This window comes from Mucor velutinosus, assembly GCF_035048745.1.
Source record: "Mucor velutinosus strain NIH1002 chromosome Unknown tig00001564, whole genome shotgun sequence".
NCBI lineage: Eukaryota > Fungi > Mucoromycota > Mucoromycetes > Mucorales > Mucoraceae > Mucor > Mucor velutinosus.
In genome coordinates, this window is record NW_027041906.1 from 2,511,507 (window position 1) to 2,529,112 (window position 17,606).

A 17,606-nucleotide genomic window follows, 5' to 3' on the forward strand; every position below is an offset into this window, starting at 1 on the left:
CATAACAAATTTATAATATCATTGTAAAAAAAAAAGAATTAAAATAAAATAAATTTGCTTCTTTGCTTTTCTTTAAACTGAACGTTCATATCCACGTTTTTAAATATTTGCCCTATTAACGATTATTGAATCAACTGGCGTTGATACGCGTTTCAATCAACGATGGCGTAACGATAACACAGATGAGAGGCCATCTGAATTGGCAGCCTGTCAGATTATAATATTTTCTAGATAAGATTAGCATTGGGCGATGATAAATGCTCCCATGATGGGCAAGGACAATTAAGTGAATAGCTTATTGAACATGTGCTTCATTTCTTTTAGCCCAATTCTTACCACAACATCATGACTACTGCAGAATGTTCCCGATAATTTAAGCGTATAATTAGTGGCCAGTTTGGCATGCCTGAACAATCTTGTCAGACTGTGATACTCATAATGTGCTTTTGTATCATTGCATCGATCTGATCTAGTCATTGATCTTATCAGCTCAACTCAACTCACTAATCTGATAACTGTTTACTAAAGGGTCGCCTTTATTTCAACTTTGGAACAGCAAATATGTCTGATTTCATATCATCACTAGCACCAAAATCACCCATATCTGCATAGAACGCACTCAGGTCATCCTCTAAACTTTCTTTGACCTGTTGAGCCTTCTTCAACTCTTCTTCCTTAATTCTTTTCTGCTCCTCCTCTTTGCGTTTTCTCTCCTCCACAATGGCAAATGAATACTGTGAGGCATAAGCTGATTTGTCCCAATACGCCCAGAGACCATCCATCGTATCTGCGGGAATAAACCACTCTGATTGACCATAAACCGGTATAAAACTCTCTTGGTTTGCAAAAGATGCGGTTGCTCTACGTCCATCGATTGTCAAGAGCTCTCTGCAATAATCCAATGCTAATCTAGCAGACTATTGAAAAACTTGTATGAATTCCAGGGCATGTATATATACATTTAGCAGTTACCTCGATGTCTAAAAATTCCACAAATGCAAACTCGCATGACATCTTTGTCAGTTTGTCTCTGATCAGAATTGCTCTATATACACCTTGAAGAGAGTGAACAGCGTTGTATATCGATTCTTCAGTAGATAGATGGTCCAACTGACGTAGAAGCAGCATTTTACTAGGGGATGAAGATATATCCTTTGTGCCATCATTGATTTCAATGGCCTCTGTCTCGTATGTTCTCTTTTCTGCAGCTGAGGCTAATAAAAGAATTTAAGCATATATTGCAACGGCAAAGAATACAGAGCAACTTACCTGAAGAGGACTGTCGACATTCAAGGCAATTGCGTCGACTACAGGGATTGAAATTTCCACACTGCTTACAGATGAGTGAATGATAAAGCATTTACATGTCTATATACTACCTTGGTGCAACGCCATTCCTCCTTGTCATCAGCAACGTTTGTCTTTTTGCAGTAATCAACGCGAACAATGTAGGAATCCATATCGAAAGTGCGGTGTTTCTCCACAAATTGAATAGCATGGCCAACGCTTGTAAACCGAATGAAAGCAAACTTTCTTGATTCACCAGAATCACGATCTTTGATGAGAGAAACATCATCGATGCTGGCTTCCATCGAATTCAATTTTCGCTCAATCTACTTGGTTCAAGTATTGATTAGATTTTGCTGCTATTTGTATGGCTACATGCTAGTTCTAACGATATACATCGACTTCTCTTGCTCTGTCTGGCAAATTTCTCAAAACGACATTGATGTTGGGTTCCAGCTTTGATTCTTGTCGAAAATCCTCGTTGTGATGATGACGGTCTCTTCTGTTGCGGCCGTCTTCATAATCATGGCCGCGATTGCTGCTGTGATGTTTGCTGTTGCTATCATGATGTCTACTACGGTTATCGTGGTAGCTGCCACTTTGTCTACCATCGTGTCTGTATTTATCTCTGCTCTAACAATGCAAAATGATTAGATTTTGCCACAAGGTTTTTTTGTAAACGTGTACTTGGTCGTTGTATTCTTGTCTGGAGCGAGCTGGGCTGCGAGATCTTCTTCTGGAGGATGAATCTCTCGAGGAGGATGACGAGGAATAAGTTCGTCTTGAACTGGACATAATGTTAACGCTGATATAAAGGAGAAAAAGAGAGGAGAAGGAAAACAACAGCTGAAAATTCCGTAAATACCAGGATTTGGGGAACCTACCCAATACAAATGTAAGCACAAATCCAGCCCCCCTAATACAATTAGTATTAAATCATATATTTTTTTTTTGTTTCTTCTTTCTTTTCTTTCTCTTTCCTTTGTTGATCGTTTCTATCGGTTACTCATTTATGAAAGCCCATATTCTAGAACTCATTGAACCCTCGCTATTAAGGCTCGAAACCTGGGTCAAGGCCATTGCTGCTGATGTCCCTGTCGAAACAGACTGGGCTCAATCCTCCTTCGGCTCATGGTAAACAACAATAAATACACTATTTACTTGGAATCATATGCAAACAATCATATATTAGGTACAACGAACCTCGTCAGCATGGTTTAGAATTGCTGTTCTTGGCTAGTTTCTGGGGACTCGCTACATACATGATGTTCTGTCGCTTGCTCAGGCCCGGAACCAACAACTATAAGCTTTTGACTGAATTCCAGGTGCCCTGCAGAGCTTCATTGACTGAAAGGGGCATGACTCTTTCGTTAATTTGCTCTCTTTTGTTGACCTTGACTCATAAGATCATTCGCAATAGAGTTTGGTTTATGATGCAGCCATGTCATATGAGTGGTGTGTTACTTTTGTTCACACTAGTCTATCCAAATAAGAGATCGCCTATCCCACACATTTTCTTCAATATTTATTTGCATCTCCAATGGGGTGCTTTGGCTGCGCTTGCCTTTCCTGATTTGAGAGAGCATACGATGATTGGTGAGACATTCAATTTTTTTGCTGGTAAGTTCTTGATGGAAGGAATTTGACACATGGGCTAATGTCAAGGCAGAGCATATTTTGTTGTTGGTGGTACCTGTCTATATGATTTATAGCAGACGCTATGTAGTCTTGCCTAAATCAAGGGAAATTTTGTTCCTGTCCTTCTTCTCATACAGCTTCTTCCACACTCCCCTCCTCCACTTGATCTCTCTTGTCTCAGGCTACAATTTGAACTACATGTGGGCCCCTCCTCCAAGTAAGTGGTGCATGATTCCTTTATCTCAATTAGACATTAACTCAACTATTACTGTAGTCAAATTTTTATTAGATCTCGGACCTTTATACAGAATCGTCATGTTTGGTGCTGCATTCGTTTTCAAATTTGTCACTCGTTTCATTTTTGTAGAAACTGCTCTTACTCTCATGCCTCGTAAGAAGCTCTCTTCTAATGAAAAGACTACTACAATCAATCCCAATTTACTGAAAAAATCCAAGAAAATCTAATTATATTATTGTCATTGTTTGGAATAAAAGAGAAATATACATACCCCATTCTACAATGATTTTTTAAACCAAGATAATGTTCACATTTGAAACAAACTGTCCAGCCTTAATCAGATTACTGTGCACTTGATTTCTGCATATAAAATGTGTAACAACATCTCAATTAAGTGTAGAACTCATGGCACACAAGATAACGTCTCTCGATATGGATCGCTTTTTAATATTAAACTATTAATAGATTCTGATTGTGCTTGAGTTTCTTTAGTCTGGTTCATTTTTGACATGATTCCAATAATTTAGGGCAATCTGACTGACTCGAATTTCGCCCAATGGCTCTGCATTGACAGAATCAAGCAACTAAAATTAGAGTAGTTACGATGCGTTTTTCCTGATTAAGTTTCATGTTGTTTATGAGTGAAATACAGGCATTTAAATCGAAACTTGTGATCTATGCAGTGAAATCAGGTTTGATGGATTTCACAAAAAAAAAATAAAGCAATAGTAAAATACAATAGAAATCAACTGTATTTTATTTGTGTATAAAATGAACTAAAGATCCTGGAATTGAGTAAAAAAAAAAAAAAAAAAAAGAACAGTGTTTATACATTTGCAACTAGCTTGTAGGAGTACTGATGATAGAGAGCAATGGGTGCTGCTATTGCAATATCTGGCAAATGCTGCTAATGTTTGATTTAAAGTGGTAATCAATGCAAGTGCACTGGCCATAAGGGTTGATTTGAGTAACCTTGGTGGGCTTGGGTGAGCTATCGTCATAGCATGATTTAATGTAACCTTGACAGTTTAAGGTGTGATGTTTGTTATGAAGTGTAGAACCCTTTATCTGGGGTATTGTGCAACTATGGCATCAGGGCACAGTTGTCATATTTGAATATGCTTGTTATTGATTTGATTTTTTTATTTGGATAGAATTAACACCCCTTATTACGACCATCATAAGTGTGATTGAATACACTGTCATCAAGAGCGTTTCATTCACACGATGTGCGAGATAAGAGTGCATCTTTACTTAAGTATGTTTAAGTAGTTGTTGACGTACTTTTGAACACTTATTAATAGATTCAAATAGCATGAATTTGAATGAGTGATATTTGATGAATTCCGGTTTTCAATCAAGTTGCGTTTGGGTGGCTATTTCATTACAATGTAAAAAGCTCATTTATGTCCCCCTGGATGTTGAAAGAGGGTGTTTATTGTACAATTGCAGATATCAAACAGAAAGGAAAGATATCTATATAGCTTTGGTGTATTGTTCCAGTTTTACAGCAAGCTATACAAGTAAATATGAAAATTTTATAAGTGTTTATGGTTTGAATGGCTCTCTAACTTCTCTTCGCTTCAGTGAGACCCAACCTGCGCGGCGGCAGCTCGCGCTACCGATTGCCCTTGCGTATCTTATCAAAGTACGACTACTTTTATTTCGACCCTCCACTTGCACATAAAAACCCTTCATATTATCTGTGAATCTGATTCTTATGTGATGCTCTACATCCATATAAACGTAGCTACTTCAAATATGGGCAAGTATCATACAGACATTATGTTTTTTTAGTCAAGAGTGTGCCTAATACAGCAAAATCTGAATGCTTTTGAGTTGCATTTTCTCACGTTCAAAGCCGTTTTAGATGGTCAGAATAGCACCAAACAATTGCTCTCATCTGGCAGTTACTTTCTAACACCTTTGCTCAACTTTTTGGGGACCAAAAAAAAACATGGCCAAAAATCGACCAAAAAGCATGAGGTACCCCTCATGGTTTTCATCGAAAATCAAATGATCGCACTTTTCACCTTGATAACGAAGACTTTTACTATGGTATATCTTGAATCAAAACGTTTCTATCGATCCAAAGCAACCTCTGAAATCATCTTTGTGGGACTTTGATATGTAAAATTTCGGTATTTTGCCAGAAACCTCTTTTCATATTTTCATAAATCATTCGATAATATTATTCAAAACATCTATATTACTTAGTACCATTGGATGCGCCTTGAAAAATACCCCAAGAAAGCTTAAGAAAATACAGGATGATCATTATATTCTACTTAGTTGAATCTGCAAAAATAGCTCAATCAAGTCCAAAATTATCAAGATTTGTCCAATCTAGAACAGACTATGATTCTGGGCTTGAATTAATTTTGGCTTGTGGGGCCAGCTGGCAAACTCAATGCCCTTTTCATACTGCAATACAGTAGTAAATGCTCTTGAAGCGTATAAAAAGTAGGTGGCAGGCCATAAAGCTATCGTTTATAATGATATTTTATTGCATTCTATATTTAATAATGCCAGTCTATCAAAATACTTGTTAGATCAATTTCTTTCTTTTTTGAGGCTTTGAAAGTGTCCAGGGACCATAAATTTATCATGTTACGATAAGCATTTCGACTCTTCTTCGGTTGGTTTCCCGACCTACGCTTCGCTTTGGTGGAAATCAACCTACGTTCAGATGGCTCGCGCTACCGGCGGGCCTTTGGCTAATATTGCAAGATTAATAATAGCTAAAATGTTAGAAGAAACTTGATAGTAATTTAGTATAGAATCTCTAATCATATATGTACCATGCCTAACAAATGTCTGGCAACTCAGTTTCCATATTAGGGTTGTAAAAGTGTCTAGGGACTAAACATTTATTATGTTATGAGATGACAAGTGATTTAATTGTGTATGAGTGTATATATACGTGGAAAAGAGTGATAGGAGGAAAGGGGGATCTATTTGAAAAAATAATTTTTCTTTTGTCTATGTTATTAGGTAGATGTAGATATACTTTTGTTAAATCCTTGATGTGCAGCTAGTTTGTTTATCATGCCAACCCAAACAGTCGTTGAGCTCGGTGTTGAGGGCAGTTTTTGGTATTCTTCGTAGACACGTTGAGCACCGTCTATATCATTGCATTCCAACATGGCCTTCATCACAGCGTAATAAGATCGGACAAATAATACCTTGTCTGGTTGACGGGTATGCCATACATATTGAATGGTGCGCAGATCAGAGACACCATAAGCGCCCCATATCATGAGATCAAATGTATGGGCATCTGGAGATACCTTTGGATCTTGCAACATTTCTTCAAACACCAATTTAGCTATAGGATACCAGGCCTTGGTGGACGCTATGCTTGCCATGAGAGAATTGTAGTGTAATGTTGTAAGCAGGGTCTTTTCTTCCTTTAGCGTATTCCATAATTTCCAAGCAGCATCAGGATTCTTCATACGATGGTGAGCTGTAAGTAGGGTAGCGATTGCCTTGGCATCAAGCCAGTGGTTTACTTTGAGTGTATTGTAGATTTTATCAATCTTTTGTGTGTACACAAGTTGAGCCTTCTTGGACCCTTGGATAGCATATGCTTTTGCGAGTAACGTCAACGAAGCAGCGTCCATGGGGATGCCCGCCTTTTCAATGCCTTCCAACAAGTCAATTGCGCGAGCTTCGTTTCCTCGTGGTGACTCCAAAAAGACAGATGCCAGTATTGTGTAAATCACTAAATCCGCATTTACGTTGTTTGCCAGCATATCTCGAAACAGTTCGTAAGCTCTGTCAAATTCTGCTGATTCTGCAAACCCCTTGATCAACGGCGCGTAATGAAGGGCCGTTGGACGCAGTTGATAATTTGTCATGTGCTGTAACAAGTCGGATGCCTTGTCCACCTTACCCAACGACACGTATCCATGAATGAGATGAGAAAAGACGAAATGATTGGGCTTTATGCCCGAGTCCACCATGGTTTTGTAAATTGATTCAGCCTTGACCATGTTACCCACATAAGCAGCGTTTCGAATACTGAGCGCAAAGGTATATATGTCTGGTGTCAAATGTGAAGTATCCAGAGATTCAATGATATTCTCAAGGTTCATACTACTGACATGATTGCTGTGTTTCGGTTTATAGAACTTGCCTGTAGATTGCAAGATGGTATTGTAGGTACGCGTACTGATCTCGGGTGTCGCATATATGTTCTCCAAAACGTCTGTGAATCGCTCGAAATTAGATTCCATATTGTCCCTCTCCGCATATTGAAATCGAGCAATGGAGATTCTGGACGACACGCTATCCAATGTGCTGCTTCCATCCGCTATCATTCTTTGTAGGTGTGGTGTGATTAGATAGGCTTCTTTGGGATATTTGAGAGTGTAATTCAGCAATGTGTTGTATATGTAATTGTTGGTAGGAATGCCTTTTCGTTGCATCGCATCCACGTATTTGAGTGCTTCTGTCGCATTGCCTTGATCAGCATAATACCATATGAAATTGCCGTATGTTACTGTATCAGGGTCCAATTTGAGGTTGACCATGGTATCGTACATTTGAAAAGCCAGCTCTGTATTGTTGTTCCCCAGGTGGTATTTGATCAGCATATTAAATGTGTATGTATCTGGCTTCACCTTGAGCTTTGGCTTAGCAGCAGCATCAGCAGCCTCAGATGCTTTACTTGCACAAGCACAGTTTCCACCACATCCCTTCTTCTCGGGCAAAGCCAGCATCTCAATCACCTTTTCGATATGATCAATGTCGCCAGCAGCCGTGTAGCATTTGAGCAACGTATTGACGATTTCTGTATCTGGTTTATGGCCTAACCGGCGCATGACTTTGTACAAACTCGACACCGATTGCGCTGTTTCTTGCATGTCATTGATTTCGTTTAAACGAGCATGCTTGACCACTTGACTCGCTAAACCATCCATGATGTTGTTGAACGTCCTTCTGTTTGGAACAATTCCCGAGGCAATCAGCCTTTCCATCCACTGCTGAGTGATCTCTTTGTCCTTGTTGTTTCTACAGTCTTTCAGATAACCATTCAACAGAATATTGTATGTCGTGCGATCGGGCGGCGTTGTCATTTTAGAGTAAATAGCCTCTGCTCCTTGCAAATCGTGCGACTTGATCTTGGCTGCCAGTAGTATGTTGTAAGACGAAGTGTCTGGCTGTAGACCTTTGCGAATCATTTCTTGTTCCAGTGTCTTCATCTTGGAAAAGTATCGTTTTTTGGTTGTATCATCGACGTATTTGAATCGACGGACATAGACAGCCATCATTTGATTGTAAACCTCCAAGTTGGGTGTGTAGCCAGCTGATGTATAATGCGATATGTTGCGAAACAGGGATTCAGCACGCTTGACTTGATCTAATTTGCCAAATAACTCGAGCACCATGCTGATTTCATGCTTATCCCAGGCTATATCTTTGCTTTTACGCACAACACCTGTCAATGTCTCCAGTCGGTTCAAATATAACTGCTGTAGCTTTGAAAAATCGAGAGTGAGACGAGGTAAGTTGGTGTTTACTTGCGTGTGAAGTGATTTCAACAGTAACTGAGCTGTCAAACGAGGTATATGTTGTTGCGTTAAATAAGAGGTTGATTTATCTACAAGTTTCCAGGCACTTTCGACATCGCCGTTGGCTAGATAGCTTTGGATAGTCATGGTTGTGGGCGAAGGTATTTGTTTGTCGATTTTGGAGCTGACATGAACAGGGATGCGTCTCCTTGCTGATGACTTTATCTGTCGCAAATGTTCAAGCGAGTCTACTTCTGGTAATACATTGGGAACTGTGACATATCAGATGAGTGACATGTTGTGTTTTAAGAGTGTGATCTGCTTGCCAAGTTACCTTTCTTTGGCCTTGTCACGACTGTAGATGCCAACCTTGTTTGACAGGTGTGGGCTAGTAGAAGAGAGCGCCACTGTTGAATGATGCGCTGATTGACATTTTGTCTAATTTCTGAGTGCAGGTTCTTACACCGCATATGAACCATTGCTCTAAATTGATCCTCTTGTTATACAACGCAAAAAAAGGGGGAGAGAAGGAGCAGACAACGTAGCTTATAAGATTATACAAATGCCCAGAAAAAAATTATAGGAAAAAAAAAAAAAAAAAAAAAAAGTGGAGTAACAAAAAACGAATTGGCAAGGCTATCCTACTTAACCCCCCCTTAAAACCCAATGAGATTGGCACCCCCCAGCCTACTTTTTTTCTCTGATTTAGAGGGGTCAAAGATCTCTTATTCAAATTGCCAATTTTGAGTCCCTCTTTCCATAGTATAAGACGTCACCGTAATTTGCAATGAAAACTACGGCGACATACACATCTACCTCGTTTGACACAATCAATATACATTTCTAGCAGGGATAAACAGAACAAACTCGAGCGGGACATCCACTGCCACGCTGGCCACTATAAAATAATGCCATCAAATGTATGTAAAGTCCTGGAATCAGAAAAAGTTTATTGAGGATACGGTTGTACATGCGCTGGTTATTCAGGGCCAAGCTGTAAATTGTTGAATTGCTGTCGAAATTGTATCGAACCCACTCTTTGATGGCCTCCTCTTTGCGCATTACGATCAGTATCGAATGCGTTGTTGTTCTGTAAATTTGCTTTGGGATCGATTATCATCTCACCTCTCTTTGCGCATTCAATCATATGCTCCAACTCTCTAATTCTCTCTTGGTACCTATTCACATCTTCACGGAGCTCCTTAATATGATCGACAGAGAGTTTCAGAATAGTTCCCTTGTTGACGGCCCTTCCATTAGCGCCCACTTGGCCGCTGGACACTGACATTACATTTGAGCTTGTAGGGGCCGAATCAAGCAATTTCTCTGGTAAAAGAGTGCATAGCTCTATAGAGTTGCGTATTAGTCCATCATGTACATGTATGTTTGTGCATGCGCCACATTAGCACGTTACCATGGATACGCTCATTGATGTTGTCCCTTCTTCGTCTCTCTACGGCATTATGAGATTCTCTTCGTCGGCGACGTTTCTCAAACATATCTTGCAGGCTTTATGTTGTTTACAATGTGAATATCAGATGCAGCCATGTATGCGGCTAGAAAGCAACTTACTTTCTTTGCTGACTCTCATCATCATCGCCATTTGTATTTGTATTGCTCGCATTGCCCATCAAATCCAAATGTCCACTGGATGTGGATGGAGATACAATCAAGTCTCTACCGCTAAATATGGGAGATTGACCGAACGACGAGCCATTTGAGTCCAGGCTTGTACCAAACCAGTTTTGAGAGTTGTTCTCGCTGAATGCCATGCCGCCTGCACGGTTTGGAGGCGACATGGTGATGGCAGAAGCGACTGTACCAAAAGAGTTTTGACGTTGATGAAGCTGCTGTTGATAGGAAGGATTGAATAACCGATTGTTTCGTACGACAGGTACGGCTCCGACTGTAGTATGTGTATCGACAGAATGCTGGAAATGCTCAGCATCAATCTTGTAGTCTTGCTGTTGTGGAGGAGAATACATTTGTTTTGTGTGGGAAAAATTGAAAAGAGAGTAAAAGAGAAAGAGGCAAGAGGTATGAAAATGATAGAGCTTTTATATGATAAAATGTTTGTATATAAAAAATAGGAGAAAAGAGAAGGGAAAGAGAGGGGGCGAACTCTGGGTTGGGGCTATTTTGTCCGTACAGAGCTTGTAACACAACAAATACACACACACACACACACACACTTGCAACTGTTACTGAAAAGCGCATAAATATGCATTTTATTTACCAATATTCTTGATTTGGATATCTCACAACTGTAACTCTTTTGGCCATCTTCTCCTCCTGCCATTTATCAAAGTAGGCGGACATGGCTTGGACTTGGCTCAGGTTGACGGTGGGTATAATATGATAGATATTCATGCTGGCTATGAAGGAGGCTAGTTCTCTGAAGCTCGAGTGTTCAGAGTATGGTACGCCATATAGCTTGATATCATTTCGGTTATAGTAAGGCTCAATTTGAACCGTTCTATCAGCAGGTGGTATGATGATTTCGGATAGTGGAGCTAATTTCATATCTGATGTCTGCGAAGAGGTTGATTTGAACGTCCATCCTGTAGGCTTGAAACCAATGAGTGATGTGAAATGTGCTTGGTGCTCTTTGAGATAGTTTGACATGATCTAAAACAAACATATTAAGAACCCATGGCCTATTTGGATGTGTTGGTATAACCTACATCAGCACGAATATCTCTGAGTGGTACAACATGCACCTGTGCTTCACTCGGATTATTGGTGAGCATGCTCTTGAGTTCGTCATCTTCTTGACACAACAGAATACGCTTTTTCTTGTAAGGAGCATAAATCTTGCATTTGAGCATGCGGGCAATGCCTATAAAAAGAATTAACATCCAATCGCGAATGAAGCCACTAACAATACTGACTGATAAAGACTCGCTCTTTGCCGATGGTGTAGGTGCCAACTACAATCAGGACTCGGGATGCTGTCGCCTTGTTTTGATTCATCATTAATTTAAAGGCATCCTTGGTGGTCATGGGATCATTTGGTTGTTCTTCCTTCAATACAGGTCTTTTTATAGAAATCCAAGATTCCAAAAGAGAGGGCGTTTTGATCTTGGGTGCCAATTCCTTCTTCACTACATTACATACAGCCTGGATACATTCCTCTTGCGCTGGAAAGGCATATTGCGGGCTCAAGTAAGTGGTATCCAGATAGAGACAAGAAATAGGGGGGTTTTCGGGCTGCTTGATGAGAGGATGTAAACACATTCGAGGCGCAGCTCTGAAGTCGCCTGTATGCAAGTGTCGCTTCTTGTCAACCACAAACAAGAACAGGACGGATCCCGGGCAGTGGTTAGCATCAATCAAGGCCACTTGGACATTAGACTCTGCAATTGGATACAGTTGATTCATAGGTAGTGGATGAACATAACGTGAATCGACACGCAACTCCTGTTTCACAAGGTTGGCTGTCACTTGAGAACAATAAATAGGGCCATGAGACCAACTTGCTCTTAAACCACCATAATGATCCGCATGGTAATGTGTTAGGAAATAGCCATCACAATCAGGGATTTTACCGTAATTGAAAGCATCCACAGTAAATCGAGTATCTATACATTTTCATCAGTCATGAGGACATGGCTACAGATCAAGTGAATGGCCCGATACTCACCACGAACCCGTTTGTAGAATGGGCATGGCTTTTGCTTCTTCTTTTGAGGCAAGAGCGCTGTTGCTGCAGGCAGACTGGCATTAATATCTTTTGCTCCAAGGATCCTTGTTGTGACAGATGTGGTCAGACTGGTGGATGAGAACATGCTTCGCCAGGAGGAGGGTTGCACACTGATTGTCTTTGTACTCTCTGTATCACACTTGGCAACATATTTCTTACTTTCATCGTCATCATCAAGCAAGGAGCTCTCAATAGAACGGCTGCCGTTACTGCTGTCGATGGAGGATGCCACTGTGTCTTGGATCTCTTCCGTTTTCTCTTGACAGTTTTCGACCGCGGCTGCAACTCTGAAACTACCCTTCTTGCGAATGTTATTGTCGTCTGATGAAAAACATGAGCTTTTCTCGCTAAAAGACATGAGCAATGGTGGAATGTTCTCCTTTTCTCTCTCCTGCTCCATATCCAGGCATTGATTCACATGAACCTCCATTGATATGGACTCGGTCAGAATCCACAATTGACACAATGGGCAACGCTCCTTCTTCTCTTCCTGTTGCTTGATAGCTCTCTCCACTTGCAAATCAGATGTGCTTGGCTTGAGTCTCTTGTTGACATTGGCAGGTGTCTTAAAGTACGTTTCGATTGAAAAGTATTTTGATTTGACACTGCCAGTATCGTTTTCTTGTTTTGATTGCTTCGCCATGGTTTAAAAAGAAGGGGAAGAAGCAATCGATTCAAAGCCCAAGTCAACGAAAAACTGATTTTAAGCGTCACATAAGCACAACAAGGTAAGAATAGATTAGCATCCATCAAGGCTCGTTTAGAGGGTGATGAAACGAACAAACAAGTTTGAGGCAATTCGATCTAGACAAGATCATTCTAGATACCATAAACATGTTATATCAGCAGTTGCTCAGCGCGATGGGCCCTTGAAATGGCTGTCAAATCTTGGCATGCAATCCCATCCATCACTCACATCATCATCGCTTATCATGTACTCATAACACATACATGATCCCAAAATCCAAACAACATAGCTCCTTGAATAACCAAATACATTTATTGTCATATCAAAAGAATAAAAAAGCAAATTTTTCATAGTAAAGCAATCTTGAAGGGTGAGCAAGATGTCATACTAGAACAACTCTGATTGAACTTATTGTTGGTAAGAAAAGACGTTTTGCAAATCTACATACAAGTGGTCATGTCAGTGTCAGCAGTGAGAAAGCTGAAGTTTACTACTTACATCCATCTTGTTGAGCGAGACGATTGATAGCATCATCACCCTCAGCTTCCTTACGAACAAAGCCGGAAAGAGCGTAAGTAACAAAAGAGTTAGTTGAGCGACCTTCAGCATCAACATCAGCAATGTTGATCTGAACTGAAGAATGATCCTTGGCAGTGATCAAGCGGTTAGTGGCTGAGCTAACATGTCAAAAAGCAAAATGTTACGATAGACCCACACATGCACATGTCCTGAAAATTTTACCACTTGCGGGGGATGTAAAGATCAATGATTCTACCCTCTGAGTTCTCCATTATATTAGGTTTTTCCAAAAAGTTAAGGTAGGTTAAACCGGGAAGTGGATGTGAAAGAAAGAACTAGCTCATTTCTAGTTTACAATGTTATTTTAAAGGCGCAAGAAAAAATTTCAATACACATTTCATTGGCTCGGCTCAAAACGCTAGTCATCATTTGTAGTGTGGAAAGCTTTCAAATGTCAAAATCAAAAAAAAAAAAAAAAAAAAAAAAAAAAAAAAAACCTCCACTTTTTTTATTGCTCTATACGGATCCAACAATTTCATCTGCTTTTTGTAATGCCTAGTTGAACGATACTTGTCAATAGAAATGTCCACATTCAAACATACAACGTCATTTACCTCAATCATCTTTTTGCATTCCTTTCTTCTTTGTCTAGTAAAGTCGGATTCTTGTAAAAGATCGTCCAAAACATCGTGCTTGTACAGTTCTGTCAATAGCTCACGTTGAAGCTCTTCTTTGGAATGGTTGACCAAATTGAGCATGATGGCCTTAGGGACCATGTCAATCATGGTGCGCTTGACAATGTTGTAGTATGATTGGATCAATAATTCTACCGCATCTGTAAGATACTGCTATACCTCATCCGCTCAACTGGCACACTTACTGATGACTTCGGTCTCCATAAACTCACGGTCAGACAAAGCCCCTGTAGCTTTCAATGTTGTAGGTGGCTAAGGAACAGTGTTAGGTTACCTATAATTGAGCAACGTTTGATTGACTCGACTTACAGCATCCATCATACTTGAGGCCGATGTCTTCTTGGTAGTCTTCTTGTTGCCCGAGAAGAAGCTTCCAAAGAGTGATCCATTGCTATTGGTTTCTTCATTTGCACTGGATGCATTGGTTTGTAAAGCGTTGGCGGGGTTGTGCTGTTTCTTGGGTTCAATCTGTTGCTGTTGATTCTTTTGGTTAATGCGCTCGGTAACTGCAGCAATAGCTTGATGGCCGTTCAAGAAATCAGGATGAGCAGTGTTGATGTAGCATGACTCCATGGACACCAAATCCGTCACCAGTTTAGATGTGGGTTGAAGAGCCTTCTTGAAGAATACCAATACCACTTGATAGAACTTGTCCTTGAGCGTAGGGAATCGCTTAAAGAATTGCTTGGTGAGCAATTGACCTAGAATACGGACTAATTCATCGTAGACCATGTTAATACACTTGATACTGGGCTCCTCAAGACGCCTGATTTGTTGCTTGATGATAACTTCAAATGCCGTGGTTGCAACAAAGAGTGCAGGTGAGGAGCCAGAAGAGTTGTACAAGATGGTGCGAATATCGACGTCTTTGATTTGCTCCAAAGGATCAATGCTCTTGACGCCATTAGCGTATAATTCATGGAACACAAAACTGATACGCGCACCACCAGATAGTTCAAAACTGGATAGATCGTTCGAGTTGCCATCAATGATTGTTCTGAATTCGGTGCAAAACTCGGTAATGATATTCAAGACAAGGTTGGCACGGTTAGCAGAGCTGCCATCTTCATCCAAGGGGTCGCCCAATGTCAATAGTTCTTGTTGATATTTTAAAAGAGCAGCTTGGATCTTGGCCTTAATTTCTGGCAGAGTATTGCGAATATGATGCATCAGGATCATGTTGAGTTTGCGAGCCAAAAAGGGTGTTCCACAGTATTGAGCCTTGGACTTGTAAGCGGCATGATTTTCAAAGTATTCACGTTCAGCATCCAAAGCACGCTTAATGGATTTGTTGTTCTCGATGTCTCTCTGACCACGATTGACTACAGGAACGTAACCCAAACGCAAAGGCACCACACGACCTGCCAGAATATCAATGACGTCTGTACCTTGATCCATCAAATCCACTTTTGTGAGCACACCAATAGTACGCAAGCCTTCAGGATCCACATCACGGGCCAGTTTAAGACCGTCTGAATTGGCTAAATCAGTGTTGGCTGCAGTCACTGCCAGGATGATTGAGTTGGGCTTTGTAATGTATTTCAGAATCATTTCTCGGATTTGTTTTTCAATGTCTTTGGGTTGATCGCCGACAGGTACTTTGGTGAGGCCTGGTAAATCGACCAAGGTCAAGGTCAGCACGTTGGGTGAAAAGATTCTCAGGTTGATGGGTTGAGGTGAGATACCCAAGTTTTTGCCGGTTTTGAGTTCAGTGTCCTTGACGATTTCATCACGAATCTTGTTAAAGTCATGGAATTTTTGGCCAGGTAAATGCAAAAATTCGCCCCATTCGTTCTGATTCTCTCTCCCAGCGTCTTCTTTGGCTGACTCCTCCTTGTTGGTTTTATCTTCTGCAGGGCGGTTGATGAGTTGCAGAATCTATTGCACATGAGATGAGTCAATCATGCTGCATCCACACACACACTCTCTCTCTCTTCCTCCTTCCCCTTTTTACTACACACTTACCAATGGACGACGGGTCACAATACCAGTGCCACGAGGAAGGAAATCGCGGCCAACAATGTTCTCCAGCACAGAACTCTTACCACTTGACTGAGAGCCGATAACAGCAATTTGAGGCAAGTCAACCGGGTTGTGCACGCCTACAGTGGCAAAAGCGTCTTGCAACTTGTTGACTATTACGGCTACTAGTCAGACAATGCACTCACTCGCTCGTCAAGTCGTCTCTAAACATTACCTGTCTTGATCAGTTGTGAATCCATACTCATATTGATTGTCTATTCAGGATAAAAAAATAAAAGATAGAAAGGAGAAAAGAAAAAAAATCCAGGAAATACCAAGAAATATTGCACAAAAAGCATGACGTGCATGGAAGATGAATGAATGGAGAGTTCATGAACGGAACTTTAATCAGGCTCTCATTTGGATGAGATATGGGACATCCATATTAATAATGTTATGCTGGCTGTGTTGATCAGCAAGGTCTTTTACAAGGTTATGGACATAGCGTTACGATCTGGAATGACTGTTTGTGTATTTCGCACTTCATCACATACAACTCCTTATGTCAAATATTTTAATTTATAATCAAGGAAGACGGGATCAGGTGACAGAGAGGCATTAGCCATCACTTGTCATCAAAAAATGTCAGAGAGAAGATGTACAAAGACGTCCATACTATGGATCTAGTTCATTCTGAGCTCCTAGCATCTGCATCACTGGAAGCAACTCGAATACCGGTGTATAACATATGAGCATTGTCACTTACTTTTCAAATATACACAAATCACAGCGAAATTTGGGCGCATTTGGGCAGGGTTTTCTCGTTTTAAAAGCTGCTTTAGACCGCCGGAATAGCACCAAACAATTGCTTTCGTCCAACACTTACTTACCGACACCATTGCTCAACTTTTTGGGGATCAAAAAAAAACATGACCAAAAATCGACCAAAAAGCATGAGGTACCCCTCATGGCTTTCATCGAAAACCAAACGATCGCGTTTTTGACCTCAAAATTGAAGACTTTTATTATGGTATGTGTTAAATCAAAATGTTGCTACGAATCCAGCGTAACCCCTGAAACCACTTTTATGACACCTTTGTATGTAAAATCTCGACTTTTTGGCCAAAAACCTCATTTCGTATTTACCAACATTGCTCTGCAAGCCTATTCAAAGCACCTCTTATAATTAGTGCCATTGTATGCGGCTTGAAAAGTACTTTTATAATGCATTAGGAAGTATGGGGGGATCAGCACGCTTTGTATAGTCAAATCTAACAGAATAGATCAAACGAGTCGGAATCTAATCAAAAGTCAACGAATCGAAACGAATTTGTAGATAGCGGAAATTGAAAATTCAGCT

At 40.4% G+C, this 17,606-nt stretch overlaps 7 protein-coding genes across 7 annotated transcripts; 1 reads left to right on the forward strand and 6 right to left on the reverse strand.

Annotated features, from left to right (window-relative positions):
* Positions 1-536: 536 nt before the first annotated feature.
* Positions 537-2,082, reverse strand: ATC70_011117 (Triose-phosphate transporter family-domain-containing protein; the record flags this gene model as incomplete). Its single annotated transcript, XM_064830315.1, has 6 exons — positions 537-917; positions 973-1,214; positions 1,270-1,330; positions 1,380-1,613; positions 1,684-1,920; positions 1,975-2,082. 6 exons carry the CDS (start codon positions 2,080-2,082, stop codon positions 537-539), a joined length of 1,263 nt encoding a protein of 420 aa, XP_064682817.1.
* A 217-nt stretch (positions 2,083-2,299) lies between these two features.
* rfc1 (DNA replication factor C complex subunit Rfc1) lies at positions 2,300-3,390 on the forward strand (the record flags this gene model as incomplete). The annotated part of the gene is made up of 4 exons (XM_064830316.1): positions 2,300-2,421; positions 2,480-2,907; positions 2,957-3,142; positions 3,200-3,390. The coding sequence occupies 4 exons, from the start codon at positions 2,300-2,302 to the stop codon at positions 3,388-3,390; spliced, it is 927 nt and encodes a 308-aa protein (XP_064682818.1).
* Positions 3,391-6,153: 2,763 nt separating this feature from the next.
* Positions 6,154-9,158, reverse strand: ATC70_011119 (uncharacterized protein; the record flags this gene model as incomplete). The annotated part of the gene is made up of 2 exons (XM_064830317.1): positions 6,154-8,951; positions 9,014-9,158. 2 exons carry the CDS (start codon positions 9,156-9,158, stop codon positions 6,154-6,156), a joined length of 2,943 nt encoding a protein of 980 aa, XP_064682819.1.
* A 500-nt stretch (positions 9,159-9,658) lies between these two features.
* Positions 9,659-10,664, reverse strand: ATC70_011120 (uncharacterized protein; the record flags this gene model as incomplete). Its single annotated transcript, XM_064830318.1, has 3 exons — positions 9,659-10,026; positions 10,094-10,188; positions 10,252-10,664. 3 exons carry the CDS (start codon positions 10,662-10,664, stop codon positions 9,659-9,661), a joined length of 876 nt encoding a protein of 291 aa, XP_064682820.1.
* A 247-nt stretch (positions 10,665-10,911) lies between these two features.
* Positions 10,912-13,025, reverse strand: YMC2 (Mitochondrial carrier protein ymc2; the record flags this gene model as incomplete). The annotated part of the gene is made up of 4 exons (XM_064830319.1): positions 10,912-11,307; positions 11,364-11,518; positions 11,571-12,260; positions 12,323-13,025. The coding sequence occupies 4 exons, from the start codon at positions 13,023-13,025 to the stop codon at positions 10,912-10,914; spliced, it is 1,944 nt and encodes a 647-aa protein (XP_064682821.1).
* A 453-nt stretch (positions 13,026-13,478) lies between these two features.
* BNA1 (3-hydroxyanthranilic acid dioxygenase) lies at positions 13,479-13,861 on the reverse strand (the record flags this gene model as incomplete). The annotated part of the gene is made up of 3 exons (XM_064830320.1): positions 13,479-13,510; positions 13,569-13,747; positions 13,812-13,861. 3 exons carry the CDS (start codon positions 13,859-13,861, stop codon positions 13,479-13,481), a joined length of 261 nt encoding a protein of 86 aa, XP_064682822.1.
* A 244-nt stretch (positions 13,862-14,105) lies between these two features.
* Positions 14,106-16,512, reverse strand: ATC70_011123 (uncharacterized protein; the record flags this gene model as incomplete). Its single annotated transcript, XM_064830321.1, has 6 exons — positions 14,106-14,144; positions 14,204-14,415; positions 14,470-14,536; positions 14,594-16,162; positions 16,250-16,419; positions 16,482-16,512. 6 exons carry the CDS (start codon positions 16,510-16,512, stop codon positions 14,106-14,108), a joined length of 2,088 nt encoding a protein of 695 aa, XP_064682823.1.
* Positions 16,513-17,606: the final 1,094 nt, after the last annotated feature.